Genomic DNA, 19,231 nt, shown 5'->3' on the forward strand with positions numbered 1-19,231 from the left:
TTAAATTTCATCAGCAACAAATGCTAGTTTTGCGGTTCATTGAGAAAAGTTTTTTTGCTAAAATTTATATTAATTTATCACTTACTTGTTCTTTTAGACTACGAAACCGTCAGTGCACGGGTATGACTCGTATATGACCGGTTTTGATTTGATGTGTATTAATTAAAGATAATTTTGGAACAGAGTTGCTCCGCGACAAGCCTTTCGTCGCTCTTAACCCGTCCAGCAAGGCGCGAATACTTGCGCGAGTGTGCGACGAGTTGCTGCAGAGTCGTGCTGTGTTGCGACAACTAGACGCATCGCTCGACCACCTCGCACAGTTGCGCAGAGACCGCTACCTGCTTGACACTAAGATACGCAAGTGAGTGTAAATGATGAGGTAGTAAAATAAAATGTAATCATCCAAGCTTCATCATCCTCAGACTATTAATGTTCTACGGCTGAGTCCAAATACACAACGCTGTTAGTGATAATAACTTAGACAGACGCCTTAACGTGCTCTTCTAGTCACAGCTCATAAAGGGGCAATTAGCCCTCATTCTTAGACCCGTGTTAGGACATGGGTCTCAGAATGAGGTAGTATGGTAGACCGGTAGTGAGTTTAATAATGATGATGATGATGCAATTGCATGCATGCAATGAATACTCGTGACAGACAATGATGATACTCGTATAATAAAACACATACAAATCATTATAGTAGACCAATAGTGAATTGAATAATGATGATGATGCTAATACTCGTGACAGAAAATGATGATACTCATATAACAAAACACATACAAATCATTATAACTTATGATCAAGCAATGAAATCACACAACTTGTTTTTTACGAGTATAAACAGTCTGTCAACTGACGCTATTTAGTTCAAACTGTTTTGAAATAGCCTATATTCATAAAGGTTAAGCCAATTCTATCATTATTGTTTCGTTGGAATTCTATCATTATGGTTGGCGCTCTTTAACTAGTTAGAAATTAGAAGTGTCACTAGGAGTCAAAAATACATTAAAAGAATTCAATCCCGCTGAATATATATTTGTTTTGTTAACAGAGTACGCGTGCTTCAGCAGCGCAAAGCACGCGCGGAAGCCACGGAGAGGCAACAGGCACTTGCTCTGGAGCGCATGCATAGGCTCGTTGACGACTCCTCTCACCATGCCAGTACAGGTAAAACCACAGTTGACTGTTTATTAAAAATTAAGCATATTGTTCTTCTGATTTCTATATAACAAACAAGGCGGACTATTTTAAGCTTTGACACTTGTCAGATAAGTTTCATTTTACATTTGTGTCAATCAGGGAAGTCTACTGGCAATGATGTTCTAGATAATAAAAACAAAACTGAGCATTTTATTAAATTTAAGGATTATTGTTGCATAGTTAATGTATCTCTTCTCCTCAGATACCGAAAAGAGCGAAACACCAAAAAAACGAGACAAAGAATCCTCCCCGCACTCGGATGACAAACCAAACACTCCATCCCCATATAAGGACACCCCAGATGAGAGTGACAAGGAATTGTCACCCTTGAAGGAGCTCTCCAGCAGTATGGGCGAGAAGGAGATGCTAAACAACAATAAGGACGAATGTTCCCCGCACGCAAAGACAGATAAGGATAGCGTTATGGGCGACTGCGATGCGGTACTCAGCGAACCTGAAAGCGAGGGGACTCAGCCCGAAGAGGTGAGTATTTTAAATAACACAATTTTAGGTGCGGCAGTTAAAAAACTTCCTGTAGAATGATTACTTGTCACTATAGTATAATTATCAGATATCCACTATCCACGAACGGAAGAATAGCGAGTCAACTTGCCGTGTCAGCCTGCCGTAGGCGTAGCAAGTGGATTGGGTTTCGCACTCCTCCATACCGCATTAATTTGTTGCCGCTGTCGGGCAGTTTAGTTGATTCACTATACTCATTACCCAGACTTTAAGTCAAGCGGGATACCCCTTAAAAGCGAATCCTGCATAGCCCGGTAAGAGGCATACTTACAAAAACAAACATGGAATAACATGGGAATATTTTGTTACATTTCAACCTATATAACCAACAATGTTTAGATATAACGAAAATTCCATGCAGATATAATCCTTTAATTCTTCACACACAGGATGAAGACAAGAACCTTTCATCAGAGGAACTAGCAAAAAAGTTGGAGAAGCTTGTCCGGCAATCCGAACAACAGCTCATTGCGTTAGCGGCTGGATCGCATGCGCTCAGAGCTACGTGCTACGGGCAAGACAGGTAAAGTAGAGAACTCATTCATTACATCACGATCACTATACTAAATATTATTATTAGTTAATATAAATATTTTTATTTGAAGTACTGGCGTCGATGTTAGCACAGTATATCGCGGAAGAAATCTTATACACTGTATTAAAAATAATATACTATATTCAAAACAGATACTGGCGTCGATACTGGTCTCTCGGTAAATGCGGCGGCGTATTTGTAGAAGCGATGGAGTCAGCTCAACCGGAAATACTAGACTACCAGGCCAAATTAGAAGAGGCTGCAACTGATCCAGCGCCCAAGATAAAGAAAGGTTAGTGTTTTATATATTGTATGTGTATTGTATATATTAAAAATTGCGGCATCGTATCGATTCGAACCTGGCAATCTGGTACGGAGTGCCAATGGTGCGGTACTATCGTTTAATACGCAGTAAACAGTAAAATATACAGTAACTTAAACGGTCGCTACTAAATTAAATTCATAATGTATTAAATTATACGGTACCATAAATACTTATATTTTTTATCTCTTGTGTTGAAAAATATATAAATGTAACTGATATTGTGTACTTTTTAAATAAATCTTGCTATTTAACAAAAGATAACAAGATATTTCGTTAGGTTTTTTTGAGATTAACGACATTTACATTGATTTTATGACTAAATATCTAGTACAAGCGTTTTCCCAGCGACTTCGAGCTTGGACAACTTTGATAAGTAAAAAAAAAAGTATCCTTTACAAACTTCTTTTTACGACTTAATGCGCATGTCGTTCCGATTCAAGACTCCTTCCGAGTCTTTGCTTCCTCAGTGTCTAAATGTGAGACAGCTCTAAGATTACGTCACCTGCAACAAGCCACGGAAAATAAACTGCTGCAAACGACAAGCTCGAAACAAGTTAAATGAACCAAATCTGTACTGACGGAAATAAAATTTTGCCCTTATTTCCTTGCTTTGTTCTCAACAGTTAAAGAAAAAACTGAACTGGACCCAGAACCAGAAGCAGAGGAACAAGAGCCAAGTCGTGAAGAAGTGGATGAGGAAGCGCGGGCACTAGAACTAAGGAGTATAAAGAACGAGCTGAACCTTAGTGACAGAACGCAGATTATTAAATACGAGCCCAATGTCACGCACGGCGCTTGTAAAGTTGAAGGTACATTTAAATAATGTTATTTTTCTTTCACGATTAAGTCCGGAAGATTTAGATTGTCCTTCCTGGTCTGTTTTACCACCACCTTTTATTTAAGTATCTTTTTAATTAAGAGTAAATTGGGTCTACCAAGTGTGATTGCAGCCAAGCGGTTTTTTATGAAGTTATAAAAACTTATTTTTCTTCTTCATTATAAAGCAACTAAATAACCAGAGGTACGCAACGAAATGGCACGTCGGGAATTTAAAAAACTAACAACTCCCATTATGGTGCTAATTTCATTAATATGGTGCTCTCAAAAAAAAGATATACAATTAAAGCCAAGTAAACTCAGATTCCTCATCTGGATGTATTAGTAACAAGCTTTTAGTGGTGGCTCCATTATCAGACACTAATCACTATCACATTGACTATTTATCAATCTTATTTTCGTTTATCACAGGTTCAATAAAAATGGAAGAGAAGTATATCCAACAGCAGCAAAGCCACGAGGAAGAAGACATGCTCGATATAGAAGACTCCATACCGACCGCGTTTTTGGTACAAAAGCCAACGCACAAGCCAATGTTTGCCACTCAAGCTGAGCCAATGGATAAGCCGCAAGAGATAATAAAAGTTGAAAACATGGTTAAAACAGAAGAAGAAGAAACAGAGGAAAATAAGGACAATCTAGTAAACAATTTGGAAGAACTGCGCAAATTGGCGGAAGCCGTATCCTCGCAACTCGATGCAGCCAAAAAGGCGGAATCAGAAAAGTTAGAGAATGAAGCCAAGAGCGTAAAAATGGAGCCCGAAATTAAGAGTGAAATCATGGAAACTGACTCTGCTCACGCAATTTTATATACCAAAATACTTGAAGGCAAATGGTTTTCCATACTTCGACACGAAAGTTCATTCTTAACTAGTATTAATGAGGAGAAGACGTCTGATATACCCGTATTCTGTGACAATGAACACACTTGTACAGAAGTAATCAACTGTCAAGGTCATAAATGGGATGTGTCGAACAATTTGCACTTGTTGAACGACCCTAGTTTGTTCACGCTGAACTCTATGGTAACTAGCGTCCAAGTGCCGTCGAATATTGTGTACACTGATTCTAGTTTGACCATGTCTGGTTTGGATCAGGAAATGTTGGACAATAGTTTAATTAAAAATAGTGTTCCGGAACCCGAGGTGGAAGAGGAATGTAAAGAACAGGTAACTTTTTATGTAGCCGCGTTATTTTATTACAAAAATTACTAATAAATAAATTACTTCGAAAATAAACCAATACCCTCATTATATTCTCCGAGAAATATAACCAAACCTTTAAACTTTTAGGAAAACGACCTTGAAAAGGAACTTCAAGCAGATGCAGCCAAAGAGCTAGCCATACAAAAGGCTAAAGCGTCAAACCTGTCCAGCTTAGGACTTCTGAACTTCAACGCACTGTCAACTTACGTGACGTGCGACAGCCCGCCACCGATACAGATGTCGCCTGAGGAGTTGGAGCAGTTGGAACACTGTAAGATGCATGGCATGCCTGTGAAGATCGAGGGGAGTTATGTGCCCAAGGATCTGAGGTGAGAATATTCTTTAAGACTTAATATCATGGACAACAACCGCGAAAAATAATCCACATTGCACTCTTTTGTTTTTTCTGCCAACCTAGAGGGGTGGTCTGCCAACACTTTGCTTTACAGTGCCGGCTTGCCATGCTAGAACCTTAGGACCATCGTGTCCATCGGACCTACTTACTACGTAACCCTCCCATTGGCACTAACCTCGCAAATCATTTGCTTTGAACTCTGGCTCTTCTAAAGATGCCTTCTAATCATGCAGAATTACTTCAAGTATAGGTCCCTCTATTAATCGCTGATGACTGGTGCTTAGTAATGCTTGATATAGAAAGAAGCTCTAAAAGAAAGAGTTATATTTCATGTCTTTGAACCTCAACATGAGAAGATATTGCTAAATTAAGACTCGCTCGTATCATAAATTATGCATTGTTGCTATTACATATGGTTCAATTATTTTTTAAACTATTTACGTAATGTTTCATCATTAATGATAATGTTTGCAACTTCGTCCACGTATTTTCAGCCTAATTTTTTTGTAATAACCTGATGTCCGATTTCTGTGATCACAGTTTTACAACAGTTTTCAACAAAAGTTTTATAAACTATCTCGTTGTATCGTCAGATACGGCTGGTGGCGTATAACTGAAGAAGAACAACTGAAGCATTTGTTAGACTCGTTGCATCCGCGCGGAGTTCGTGAGCGAGAGCTACACGCAGCGTTCATACACCATCTGGCTACGCTTAATAACAAGGTACATACAATTTATTTCTTTTACACAACTGTCCAAAAAGAGCTTGATTAAAAAGTCAAAAGTCAAATATATTTTTCTTTTCCTCTTCTTCACTTCTGATGCGCACATTACATGAAAAATATGTACATAGTAATGAGTTAATGGCGATGACTACATTCGCAAACTTAAAACGACTACGAGAGGAGAAGCCCACAAAAAGCTTAACCGGGTGTTTTTTGATTATCACCATCTCACAATGTCATTTAAAATTAGTTTAATGCTTTCAAGATATCTATGACTTTCTTCCACTATTACGTCTAAATGATCTGACTTAGGATGTTTGAGGTAACCTTATAACCCTAACCCTTCAATTTATCCACAGCTATACATAGACCACGGTGACGGGGGCAGTCAGCTGTGCGCCACGCCGGCGGAGCGGCTTCTGGCGCAGAGTGGCGGTTACCCGACTCCAGATGAGCCCAACACATTCTGCGCTGTTACCGCTAGACGAGTTGACATGCAACTGTTAGCTACAGTGAGTATATATATATATACGATACTATATACATCGCCATCTAGCCCTAAAGTAAACGTAGCTTGTGTTATGGGTACTTAGATGTCTGATGAATATTTTTATGGATAATATACATAATCACTTATTATATACAGATAAACTCCCAAATACTGAATAACATTCATGTTCATCACACAAACTTTTTCTAGTTGTGCGAATTGAACCCATACATAGCCTTGGACTCAGAAAGCAGGGTCGCTGCCCACTGCGCCAGCGAGCAGCTAAAAAGATATATATATATATATATATATATATCTTTTTTTGTAACCTAGCAATGCGCACGGCCGAAAGCAAGGCCACGAACAAAGTACAGCAGATCAATTACATACTGACATACATCATACCATTCCCCTATTCAAGAAAATGTGTACTATTACGCTTTATAAAATAATCATCGGTTGTACAGAATTTGTGACTGTGAAACAATTACTATAACTCTGATTTTACTTTGAAGTTATAGTGTTTTGATACACGAGGACGATTGCAAAGTTGCAAATAAATAATGAATGAAAATTTTCTTATATTCATTAGGTGGAGGCATTAGAAGAACGTGTGGCAGCGGCATCAATACAAGTCAAAGGTAATTAATTATATCCCTTCTTTCCGTAAGAGGTAGCACCCTAATATCGTTGTCATTCAGTTAACTGGTACGGAACCCGGTTGACCCTATACAAATGACATATTAAATTGACTGCAATCTTACCTGATGGCAAGTGAAGCTGCGGTATAAGATGGTAGCGGGACAATCTGTTAGCGTTATATTAACCAATAACTCTAATTTGTTTCTACAAGACAACGTTCCGGAACTCTAAATCGTTCGGCGGCACGTCGTTACTAGCCACGGCCAAAGCCTTCCACCTTTCAAAACTTATGGCACTAAAATGGCATCACAATGAGTTTGAGACAAAAGCAAAGTGATAACAGCTTGTGCTGGTGTCAAAAGAAATCAGCGGTAGAGTTGATATTTTACGTCTTTCATCAATAGCCTAAATCAGCCCACTGATTGACTTAAGACAGTACACTTAATGACAAGGTTGCTTGGTAGCATCCGGCTCCGCTTTCATCTCTAAGAAGATAGAAACACGAATGTTTAAATGTAAAATGTAAATTGTTGATGTTGGAAAATAGCAACTGCTGAGTTTCTTGCCGGCTTCTTCTCGGTAGAATCTGCCTATCGGACCGGTGGTAAAGTCACTACACACAACATACTTGACGTTTCAAAAGTGCTTATATTAGGCCTACTTGAAATATATGAATAATGAATTTTTTGAATTTCCCAACTGAAGGGCTTGCACTTAACTACTACGCTGGGCTGGGTTTGTGATCGCTTTAGATAAATAGCAATAGCACAGAGTACGTTTCTGCTTGTTCTCCGTATATTCTCTTAGTCGCCTAATACGACATCCGCGGGAAGAGGAGAGGATATATGTCTATACGTTTTTAAATCTATTAATTATTGTTGAAGGTTGGCGCGCCACTCGTCTCGTACTACCCTCATCTGCGACCGGAGCAGAAATAGTAGCCCGAGCCAGACACAAGCTCGCTTCCCTCGAAGCTCACATCGAGAGGCGGTACCTAAAACCGCCACTAGTTCAGAGGTACGTATACTTAAGGCTTCAAGAAAGCTTCAAAATTTAAAGCAAGTTTAAATGGGCAACATGTATGAATAAGGTGCGTTAGACCGCCTGTAAAAGAGGCAATGTACAGTGAGATCCAGATCTCATTGAAATAACGATCTAATCATATAAACCTATAAATAGAAAAAAATATCAAATCACCTCTCAGCGATTCTTTGTAGTTATAAATGAGTATAAGAATTTAATACTCTAAAAATAACAATAACGTATTATTTGTTTATTTTAATTTTAATATAACTTATATAATCAAAAATTTTCACACTGTCAAGTTATCGGTGGTTCAATGTTTTCTTTTGTTAGAATATGTTATATACCAACTAAAGGAACTTCTCACAAGAATAACTATGATATATATTTATTAAACTGTAGGGTCTTCCATTCGGATGACCTTTTTCATAAAAAAAGTCATCCTATGATTTTCTTAATTACATTATTCCTTAACTGATTGTAACCATGAGAAACAATACTGTAGCTATCGGTCTATAAAAAAACACATATATTGGACATGATGAAATTAGTATTTCATAATATCTTTTACTCATATATCAATTATCATAACATGAGAACTCATGGGTATATTTAGATCAAGTGTGGAATCTAATATAAGGACTGAAATTATGAGTTTTACCGACGTCTCTTCACCAAACTCTTGTAACCCGAGTAGATTTTGACGTAGTAGAACGGCGTAGACCACCAATTTGAAATGAAATTTAAGCTATGATTGATATTGGTATATTTTTTTCAGATTCAATAGTAGGACACCTATAATGGAAGACCCTATAACACAAAGGTAAAGCTTAGCACGCAACTGCGAGACCAAAGTGCGTGTGCTATGGAATTTTTATGGGTTTTTTATACAGGGTGTTTGGCTATTATATTTGTATGTATTTTATGTTACACTATTCCCGGCGGTTTCATCCGTTTAGTTAAAAGAGTCTAAATAGGATATAGGTCGCGTTGTGAAAACACCTACCCGCAACGGCACGGATTATGCGATTCTTGAGTTTGACATTATCGCCTTAACCCATGTGTCCAAATTATAAAGGCAAGGCTACATAAGAATATCTTCAATAATAGCATGACTTTTAATAACTAAGAAGGACATCGAATATTGCCTATTAAAGAGGTTTTAAATCCCCTTCTAATTTTTATATGTATACTTTATTTGTGTATATAAACTGGAAGTTTAATATTTTTCATCGTAAAAGCCGTGTAGCCGCTCAAAGTACTCGTATGCGCCTCATATTGTAAAGTCTGATCTGAATTAACTTGAACTACGACAACCAAAACCTGCGGCTTTCGTCACGTCTACCTGCGATACGCCTAATTTCAGTGAAATAGTCAGATACCCTGTTCATTTAGTTATCTGTAGTTTATTTATCCTTGCTTTGGTCGCTCAGATGTAGGCGAAGCTTCAGGCAATATTTTGTGTTCGTGTTATGAAAGAAATAAAAGACCCAAAATTATTTTTATATATGTAATAATGTTTACAATATTTGCACGAATTATTAGGGTGTTCGAAAGTATTTATTTAGCATTTTTAGTATTGGTAGAGGGTGGTTTGATGTAGTATCGATTGAGGTTGATTTATAATTCTGTTGTACACAAATCATAAACTAAATTGAGAGTTCTGTAAGTGATGACAATTTTTTGCACAGTACAAATAAAGCGTCTTGTGGACGGTGGATGAACGTCACATGGTCATAGACTTTTTCAGGGATGTCTTAATTTCAACATCCAACGGTTCCCAACATACATCCCAACGTTTCGAAGTTCCCCGGCAGGGGCCATTCCCCGGTCTGGTCTAGTGGCATAGTTTACCGGTACGATGCAGCGTAGAAACAAATTAGGAGTGTGGATTTAATAGAACTGCCATACCCTTAATAGGTTAGCCCGCAAAGCTTATGACGGCATGTTTTGAAAAGTATCGATAGTATAATCTGCACGAATGTAAAGCAGGGAACAGAACCTATTGTGGACAGATGTCCCTTAGACACTTTAGACCTCTCAGTTTATTTTCGTTTCGTATACGTGTACCACAGATTTATCACTAATGATTTATTATAAAAATATGCGTTCATACTTAGCTAATTTCCGACATATATTTAAGAACATTTCGTTACTCCGGAAAATAACTTCACCGATTTAGTTTTTTTTTCCTTAGGAACTATTGTTCGACACGGATACGCCATCCCCAAAATCATACTATGCTTACATAGAAATATCTCAACCAGAGGATTAAAATCTTATTTCTTTAATATCAGTTCATTGTTTGATATGAAGAAAATGAAACGTATTTTTTTCTGAACCCCAAAAATCCCGTCGAAACGAAACATACGAAGTGCTTTGCTTCATCGTTTATATTATAACGCACCGCAAAGATCTGTAATACCTTTCCTGCTTCTGTCTTCCATCTTTCGTCTCCCGCAATTACTACTCTGCCCTTATATTATCAAAATTAGGCTTAATTTCGCGGAGTAAAACTTCGCGGAGTATGATACACGGCGTTGGTAATATATCATGGATTTCCGCAAAGTAACGCCTGCTTCTATCCAATACTCTTCCCTTAACAATCAGGGATTATTGTAGTTTATTATCAAAAACAAACCCATGATATCCAATTATTATCTATCAACCAATATGTTACATTTAGTAGTTTAAACTCAGTAACCATTTCTTTATTTTCTATCCAAGTCCAAAATAACCATTTTTTAAAATAAAATATAACAACCACATAGGGTGTCGCAATTTAAGCTCGTTTATTCCCTCTTATATTCATCATTTATATAATTTAAAACTAAAATAAACTCGTGATACTCTCACTGATTTTGGGCGTTTAAAAAAACACGAGCCAAACCCACTAGTTTCGTTGTAGTTTTATACGGATGACGTGTGCACGCATCTCACTCTCTCACACACAAAATCAGGAGAAGGCTTTGCTTTTTAAATGTGTAAGTAATGTTTTTAATGGTCCTGGGTGCCCTGGGCATGTCGGACTCCATTGCGAATGTCGCCCAACGACATACGTACTAAAATCTCTGTCCCCACTCAGAACTTCTGGGAACCGCTGAATCATTTCTTCTGGAATAGAGCCCCTTTAGGTCATAGACTTTTGCCTGTGTGTACAATCCGTTCGCAGTGTTTTTACCTCTGATATTACTCATTATAACATTACGTTACGCCAACCGTACAGCTGCAGAAAAGATTACTGTGAACGGACTGGTATTAATTGAGATTGCGTTAACAAGTCACCCGGGGCATGTCACAACGATTAAAATTTAGAAATAAATATTAAAATTTTATGTACATTTATGATCGACTGGCCAAGATAGTATTTCGGTGTTTCGTTAGTGGTGATTTTGTAGGAAATGTAGCTATGGCCAACTCCGCGGGGTATTCCGGCATTGAGAACTCTAGACATAGTTATGAAATACACAGTGCTCTGTGGAGTTGCCCATAAAATAAGCACAAGGTTTACTTTTCAATGTAATAAAACAGTATCGTGATTGCCTGACTGTTTACTTACTTTACTGCTATTATTACAACCTACCAATAAAATAAGAGTAAAAATGCATTTTCTAGGCCAGTGGGTCCCATCCCTGAACCTTGCCACTTTACAACTTAACAAACTTTGGATTAAAGTAAATCTGTCAAATCTGTGTAGAGTTGTCAAATGATGACGTTTTGTCTTCCATGTAAAATGACAGATTTACGCTAACGTGAAAGTGGCGTCAGTTGGTTTGGAGGTCTAGTTTTAAATTAAGAGGCATGAAGTTCGATATTAAGGTAATTAGTACCCGGGGATTGCATTGAAAGTAAATCAAGGTTGTCCGCTGCACAAAATTGAAAGTTTAGTTTGTTTATTGTTAACGAATGGGTAATCCACAGCACGACGGAGGCGACACTGGGTGCTGCAGTGATGCAAGGCGAGCACGGGAACGCACCGCCGACATCGCCCCACCCCGATACCCCTAGTGAAACCAAGAGTGAGTATTTTATTTGAATGCTTTCGTCAACCTCCGAGTGCGCACTGTGATGGCATGCAGGGTATGCATGAGGACGGAAAATTTATTTATTTAATAAGGGCAGCGACAAGTGATCTAAAAAATTAAAACTATAACATAGTATTTAGAAAAATATTAGTTATAATGTGAACCCTCTTTTTTAACCCTAACTTTTTTTTTGTCAAATTTTACGTGCGTGTAAAAAAATATTCCACTATGGTATATCAAATTCCGGCACATGGCAATGAACTGCCGAAAACTTTAATATGCAGATGGTTGGTTAATAACATAATAGTAGATTTTACTACAAGGGGGAAAGCAATGTCTTATGTTATGAGCGCCGGAATAAATCCCAAACAATTGAGGGATTTAAGGGTGCCCAAAACAAAGGCAGGTTTAACCCTGAGTTGAATACTCTACTTTTCACACCTCGCGAGGCAAGTTTTTACAATCTATACTCTATGGTTCGCGCCTCACAGGCTCTAGTGGGGGATAGGAATGTCATCATGTTAGAGCGAGATAGCAACGTTAGGGTAAACAGATTCCTTATTCAAATCATAAAAGCCACTAGGGACTCCAGTATAACGTTACTTACCCGCTAAGTCTAAAGGATATATTTACGTACTTGACATTTCAATACTAGGCTATGTAATAAGGCATTGTCGAGCGAGTGGTGTGAAAAAATATATTCATTTTCTTTCTCAGATGATAACAAGGGTATAGCCCGCGGGCTAGCCACGTGGCGCGAGGCGGTCTCCCGGTGCAACACGTCTGCACAGTTAGCCATGTTGCTGCAAGCTCTCGAATCGGCGATTGCCTGGGACAAGAGCATTATGAAAGCTGTAAGTTAAAGCTGAACTTTGGAGAAGGCGTCTACGGTACGGCAAGAATGAAACGCGTAGTAGTTGTTACGATGAGTGCAGAATAAAGGATATAAATATATTCTTTATTTATAAAGAACGAATACGTATATCTCTAAAATAAAGAATATAAATATATTCTTTATTCTAGAGACAAAAAATGTTGTGACGCTTTAATACAAATGTGAAGATTGCTTTTGCTAGCCAATAGAAACGTACTTAAAAGTAACAGTTGTAAACAATTAAAAAACCGTAAAAGTAAGACAAATGGCACTATAGCGGGTCGCCTGTGCCCTTAAGTGTAACGTATCGAGAAAACAAACTTAACTTTGGAGCTAAAGTAACTTCGACAAGTTGTATGCAGTTTTCAAATTTTGACGTTTGGTCCTCTATAAAAATGACAGATGACAGATTTACGCTAAGGTAATTGTAACGTTAGTTTGCATAAATCCATTAAGGCTAATAGATCAGAGAAACTGCACTTTGTTGCCGGTTTCTGAAGGAATCTGTAATGTGCTCCTTATACAACTCCATAAAGAAACTAAATGAAAACACACAAGATGTAAGGATTCACAATTTATTTGCAAATGCATGAATAAACTTCTCGCCTGTTCAACTTATTAAAAAAAAAGTTTCATTTTCAAATATAAAAAGTTTTAGCAGAAAAAAACAAGAAATTGTTTTTATAATTTTTAATAATCGCGAAAGCCTACCAACCTGTATTGGGGTAGTGTGGTGGGCCGATAATCTAATTTGCTTACTCCTATGAGTGAGGAGCAGCATTGGGACATTAATAGGCTGAGAATGATGCATCATCATGCTCAGCCTATTAATGTCCCAATGTTAAATTTAACCATGATTCTGTTTCCAGAACTGCCAGTTTTGTTTGTGTGGTGACAACGAAGACCAGTTGCTTCTGTGCGACGGTTGTGATAAAGGATACCATACCTATTGCTTCAAGCCACGGATGGAAAAAATACCGGAGGGAGATTGGTCAGTTTATTGCTTTTCTATATCTATTGAACTCTGAAACAGAACTCGTCAGCAATCTTTTCCCAATGGATTCTTTGTAAGGACAGAAAACAATAAAAATTACCCCGCGGATTGATTTCTATCAACAAACTTATATACATTGGGTACTTAGGTATATTTATATGTATAAAACACGCAAATTTAAAAAGAATAGGATAACTGTGCTTTATTTAATTTAGGATGATAATTTTGACAGAATTGACAATAAGTAAGGGATGAGGTAGTGTAGAATGGTTAACGAACCTTTCCTATTATAGATTATTATTACCATATATATATATATATATATAATCGGAATCGACATTTGCATAGCAATCAGATAGTAATACAACACCAACTATTTATTTTGAAATCATTCCCATGAATTTAACATGCTACACGACTGGCATGGCATGAGCATTACTCATTATAATTGCCAGTTATAAATCTAATTACAAATTTTAAATCTAAAGCCACTAGTAATCTATAGTTTATTTAACAAATTGTTTCAAATAACTATTATATTTACGAAAAATAATAGTATATGTAGTTAGATAATTAGCGTGTTAATTGAATATTTGATTTGTTTTATTTCAAACCCGATTTTTGATAATCCTGCTCGCTGCGCGTCGCATTCAAGAAGTGGGCAGTACTATATAAATGATGTACATTATTATTTTTATTATATTTCACCGGAAGAACATAGAAAAATTTTGCGGGAGTGATTTGCCAAAATTATCATCCTAAATACATAGCAGAGTTTATACATTAAAATAAATATATGTAATGTATTAAGTGCCTATAAGCAGCGTTTTTTTATGCTCTCGCATTTGGATGTTACTGTCAGTAATGTGGAAATGTGACAAAATACTGCATAGTTATTGCGACGTTATTATGCCTATTTATTTACCTAAGGTTGATGAACAGAGCGGTACATTGCAGGACGCGTTTCTTGTCTAGAGAAGTGTCGCTCTGTTAGGCGATGGTTTCCACTTCACACCACCATCCGGAGGGCCATCTGCTTGATCATTCAATTATAACTATAATAAAAAAATATTTCTTTCGTTAAACTACTGCCAATATATCTGCACTGGGCCAGCGTGGTGGACTGCGGCCTAAACCATTCTCATCGTGGGGGGAGACCCGTGTCCTGTATATGATGATGATGACGGCCAATATATGTACATACGTCAATGCAGGTATTGCTGGGAGTGCGTGAATAAAGCGCGAGGCGGCGGGCGCGAGCGAGTGTGCATCGTGTGCGGAGGCGCGGCGCGCGGGCGTGCGTTGCCGTGCGCACTATGCGTACGCGCCTTCCACCTGGACTGCCACTACCCGCCGCTGTTGAAGGTACTCACCCTCCGCCTATTAATGTCTCATTTTTGGGCTCATGTCTCATTTGGCCCCGACACGATATTTTTTTTTTTCTTAATTTAGATCTCTAAGGGAATAGAAAGGAGAGCTGTGTCCTCTGTGCTACTACTACCATCTACTACGATAACTAACCCGTCTGCTCAGCGTGGTGATTATGGGTCAAACCTCCCGTTGGTCGAAACCTATAGTCCAGTAGAGGACTGTGTGTGACAGTAGTTGAGTCTATAACAATAGGTTTTGATAATTTATTTTAATAGTTGTGGGTTCAGGGGAATGATTGATGTTATAAATTGATATGGTTTAATACATCGTCAACAAAATTCCACAATGAATATATTTTCGTAAAATTTTCCACAGATGCCGCGAGGAAAATGGTACTGTTCGCAGTGCATCTCCCGAGCGCCACCGAAGAAGCCTCGAAAAAATACCAAACGAGACAGCAAGACCAAGGACACGAGTCGCGAGAACATTGACATCGACGCGTCCATGGTGCCCAGGTAAGGATATCGTTACTACCAGCCAGAAGGGTAAACATAATTAGATAACGTTCACTAAGTAGATAAATTTTTTCGTTAGTAATAATAACGATAAATTTGACTGGGGAATCGCACAATCTTTATGTGATATAATATAATGGCATAAGCTGCCGAAAACACCATGCGAGCTAACAATAACAAATACAAAATAACCAGCCGAAAGAACACGACATCGACGCGTTATGGGATCCAGGTAAGACTGTCGTAACTAGTTAACCCTTATTAAAGCGTAGCCCAGACACATCATCATCATTATCAACCAACTACAGGGTACGGATCTCCTCACAGAATGAGTAGGGCCGAGGTCGACCACGCTGATCTAGTGCGGATTGCTAGATTCACGCCTTTGAGAACGTTGTGAAGAACTCTCGTGCTTGTAGCTTTCCTCGCAACGTTTTCCTTCTCGTTTTAAAGCAAGTTCTTGAGTAAAAGTGCATAACGAAACACGTACATAACTCGAAACAGCTGCGAAAAATTTGTGGTGCGTGACGAAGATAGAATTCGGTACCCCCGAAAGCACTAGGCTGTAACTGCTAGTCAAGATTTGTACGTTATATGTTTTAATGGGCTAGTTTAAATTGCGCTTCGATCCTCAGAAGTCGAGCAACGGGTTGGAGATGCGCCGCGGTGGGTCATAGAATAAAAGTGTCCATTGAACTCATTTACTGAAACGCAAGTTGTACGCGGATGAAGCCGTAGGGAACCACTAGTTTACCTATATAGCCAATGCCATAATTATTTCTGCTACCAATCAGCATTGCTGTGTTTCGGTCTGAAAGCGTGGCTACCGTTAGATAATATACTCGTATGTATAAAAAAACCTTATTTGCCAGTCCGGCGGCTTCCCACGCCTCTACATCTACAACAGCGGAAGAGCCCCCGCGGGCTCACACCCCAGATAAAGAACACGACAAACTGGACGAACCTCTGGCCGAACCGCCCGTGTCCGCACAGGCTTCCGAGCCGGAGAATGGCATCAACCACGACACTGGTGAGTAAAAATATTGTATTTACCAGCACTGCTAGCATTGCAGGGGACAATGCTAGAATGGCATCAACCACGACACTGGTGAGTAAAAATATTGTATTTACCAGCACTGCTAGCATTGCAGGGGACAATGCTAGCAGTGCTGGTAAAAAACACTGGGGGAAGGATAAAATATCATCTACCACAGTGTTATCAACTCCGAGCATTGGCGCACAAGTAGTACTAATATCCAAATAATAAATTTGCAATAATAAACGGGGGACACTCCTATTCCCTGTTGCAGTGCTTTGGCAATTGGACCACGATAAGTTCATGCCTTTCCAGAGAATATAACTGTTATCTCCTAAGCTGGGTGACGTTGTAAAATCGTATGTTATAGTAGAAGCTTTTAAACCCAAGTAACTCATAGACTCCCCGCACTCACGTCGATATCATTGACGTCATATTCTGCATATTGTCAATAACATTGCCTGTGTGCGGGGCGTATTGATAAATTTCAATTTATTAATTAGTATTGGTAAAAATAACCATAGATTTGCGAGATAACGTTAAAAAAAAATATTGGAGCTATCCAATATTTGTTTTTAACGTTACTTTGTTTTTAGTAAATAAAATTGAGTGAAGTCGCGTTTTTTAAAGAAAGAAGAGAAAACTTTCTAGCTCCATCGACGTCATTTTAAAAAGTTCAAAACGGGCGTATTCGCTTGCTGAAAAAGTTTTTGTTTTTTATTTTGATGGTCTATCTGAAACATTTCCAACAGCCGTCTTTTTGGAGCACATATTCAATGTTAAAAACTACCATAGAAACATTTTTAACTTTGTTCCTAGTTGTTGTATTTTATTTTACCAAACTTTCACTCGGGACCTAAACCCATTCTCCTCGATTCTATAAGCTTCCTTGCTAAGGAGCCTAAATATCTCGTATGAAATACCTTGTTGAGCAATCTGATATTTATTACTTTGTATTCTAGTGGTACCAGAATTACCGCCAGACGAAGGTCCGCCGGCCGAGAAGCGTCGAGCCCTACAGTTCGTAGCTGGCAATGGGGCACTTCAACACGACGAGAGCGATTTAGTCGACGGCCCTAGTGAGTAATCAGTATTCAAAATTAACTTAAATGATTTATTCGTAGAAATATAAGATAAATCTAAGATCGCCTATTTATTAGAACTTCAAGAGTCTCTTTAGGTGGGACTTAAACACGCACCTATAAATTTTGGGAGTTATGAGCGCTTTAAGCTTCAGTTATGAGAGTTCATCCTGGTAGCAAATTTTGGATACTTTTTTATTGGAAAAGCTTCCAGAGTCAGTTACCGCATGATTTAAAAAGTTTCATACGTATGGCTTATTACCCCAACTTATATAACTAACTATAAATATAGCTTGCATTCTGGACAGACATCGAATACTTTAGGGCCCGAGATACTAAATGGCGTGAAAAAGTAAAATACTCAATGTATGAAGCTGTCTTCGTTTCGGGCGTTCCGAAACACCTCAATACACTTGGAAGTTATCCCGGCACCCGTAACTTATAATTACTTCCATATTCAACAATCTGCTATTATGTTTCCGACACATATATGCCATTTCTCAGTGTTTATTGCAACAAGTCTTTGTTCACAGTGGAAGAACCTGAATCTGACAACGTGCCACTACTCTCGCGTGCCAAAAAAGAGAAAACCAGTGCCAAGAAACAACTCAAAGAAATGCAGTTTTGCAAGTAAGTGATTTTTATCAGATGACTCGCTTTTTTTTTATTCTAATACAAGTTAACCCTTAACTGCAATGTCACCTGGTGGTAAGTGATGATGCAGTCTAAGATAGTAGCGGGCTAACCTGTTGGGGAGTCATTGCACAGGAACAATAAATCGCTTAGCGGCTCGTCTTTGTCGGTAGGGTGGTAACCAGGCCTCCCACTAGACGAGACCAGATTAGAGAAAATTCAGAAATTATAAATTCTCAATTTGCCCCTGCCGGAAATCGAACCCGAGACCTCCTACTTAAATTCACAATGCTCACCGTTACGCCAGGGAGATTGTCAAAAAGATGTTTTATTATTATCAGCATTTCAACCGAAACTGCTGCCGTAAGTGCTTCATAGGGATATCCACACTTCATGGCCTTGTGCACCAACTTGTAACCCTATTGTTCATCGCTCCCCCGACCATTCAATCTATTGACTCAGGACTCATGGTCCATAGTTGAACATCTTAAACACTGGAACATAGAGGCAGATATAAGTTACAGGGCAAAAATCTTAAATGCTACAAATCCCTCCCACTTGGCTGGTTTTGTTTTTTAAATTTACTTTTCGACTTGTCAGAAACCTCCTCTGCGAGATGGAGTGCCACGAGCACGCTTGGCCGTTCCTGGTGCCCGTCAACACAAAGCTGTTCCCGCAGTACAAGAAGGTTATCAAGTGTCCCATGGACTTGTCTACAATCAAGAAGAAACTACATGATTCTGGGTACAGCTAAATTACAATTATATCGAGGTGTTACTTGTGAAATCAAAGACCGCGTTTAGTTTAGTTCTTTTAGGAACGTATGCACTTACATTTCT

At 38.5% G+C, this 19,231-nt stretch overlaps 1 protein-coding gene across 14 annotated transcripts in view; it reads left to right on the forward strand.

The window, feature by feature from the left end:
- Positions 1 to 19,231, forward strand: part of LOC120625137 (bromodomain adjacent to zinc finger domain protein 2B-like) — a 112,792-nt gene that overhangs the window by 86,710 nt on the left and 6,851 nt on the right. For 13 of the 14 annotated variants that reach the window (XM_039892084.1, XM_039892082.1, XM_039892089.1 and 10 more), the window contains 22 exons: positions 184 to 361; positions 1,055 to 1,170; positions 1,406 to 1,686; positions 2,115 to 2,248; positions 2,413 to 2,552; positions 3,209 to 3,394; positions 3,834 to 4,591; positions 4,715 to 4,956; positions 5,576 to 5,705; positions 6,067 to 6,219; positions 6,790 to 6,838; positions 7,724 to 7,856; positions 8,641 to 8,685; positions 11,784 to 11,881; positions 12,605 to 12,741; positions 13,631 to 13,752; positions 14,970 to 15,120; positions 15,502 to 15,641; positions 16,514 to 16,671; positions 17,640 to 17,756; positions 18,293 to 18,389; positions 18,993 to 19,136. In XM_039892084.1, the coding sequence (XP_039748018.1) occupies positions 184 to 361; positions 1,055 to 1,170; positions 1,406 to 1,686; positions 2,115 to 2,248; positions 2,413 to 2,552; positions 3,209 to 3,394; positions 3,834 to 4,591; positions 4,715 to 4,956; positions 5,576 to 5,705; positions 6,067 to 6,219; positions 6,790 to 6,838; positions 7,724 to 7,856; positions 8,641 to 8,685; positions 11,784 to 11,881; positions 12,605 to 12,741; positions 13,631 to 13,752; positions 14,970 to 15,120; positions 15,502 to 15,641; positions 16,514 to 16,671; positions 17,640 to 17,756; positions 18,293 to 18,389; positions 18,993 to 19,136 (3,709 nt within the window). The remainder of the gene's footprint in view (positions 1 to 183; positions 362 to 1,054; positions 1,171 to 1,405; positions 1,687 to 2,114; positions 2,249 to 2,412; positions 2,553 to 3,208; positions 3,395 to 3,833; positions 4,592 to 4,714; positions 4,957 to 5,575; positions 5,706 to 6,066; positions 6,220 to 6,789; positions 6,839 to 7,723; positions 7,857 to 8,640; positions 8,686 to 11,783; positions 11,882 to 12,604; positions 12,742 to 13,630; positions 13,753 to 14,969; positions 15,121 to 15,501; positions 15,642 to 16,513; positions 16,672 to 17,639; positions 17,757 to 18,292; positions 18,390 to 18,992; positions 19,137 to 19,231) is intronic. The other variant, XM_039892091.1, reaches the window with a different exon arrangement.

Source organism: Pararge aegeria, chromosome 7 (genome assembly GCF_905163445.1).
Source record: "Pararge aegeria chromosome 7, ilParAegt1.1, whole genome shotgun sequence".
NCBI lineage: Eukaryota > Metazoa > Arthropoda > Insecta > Lepidoptera > Nymphalidae > Pararge > Pararge aegeria.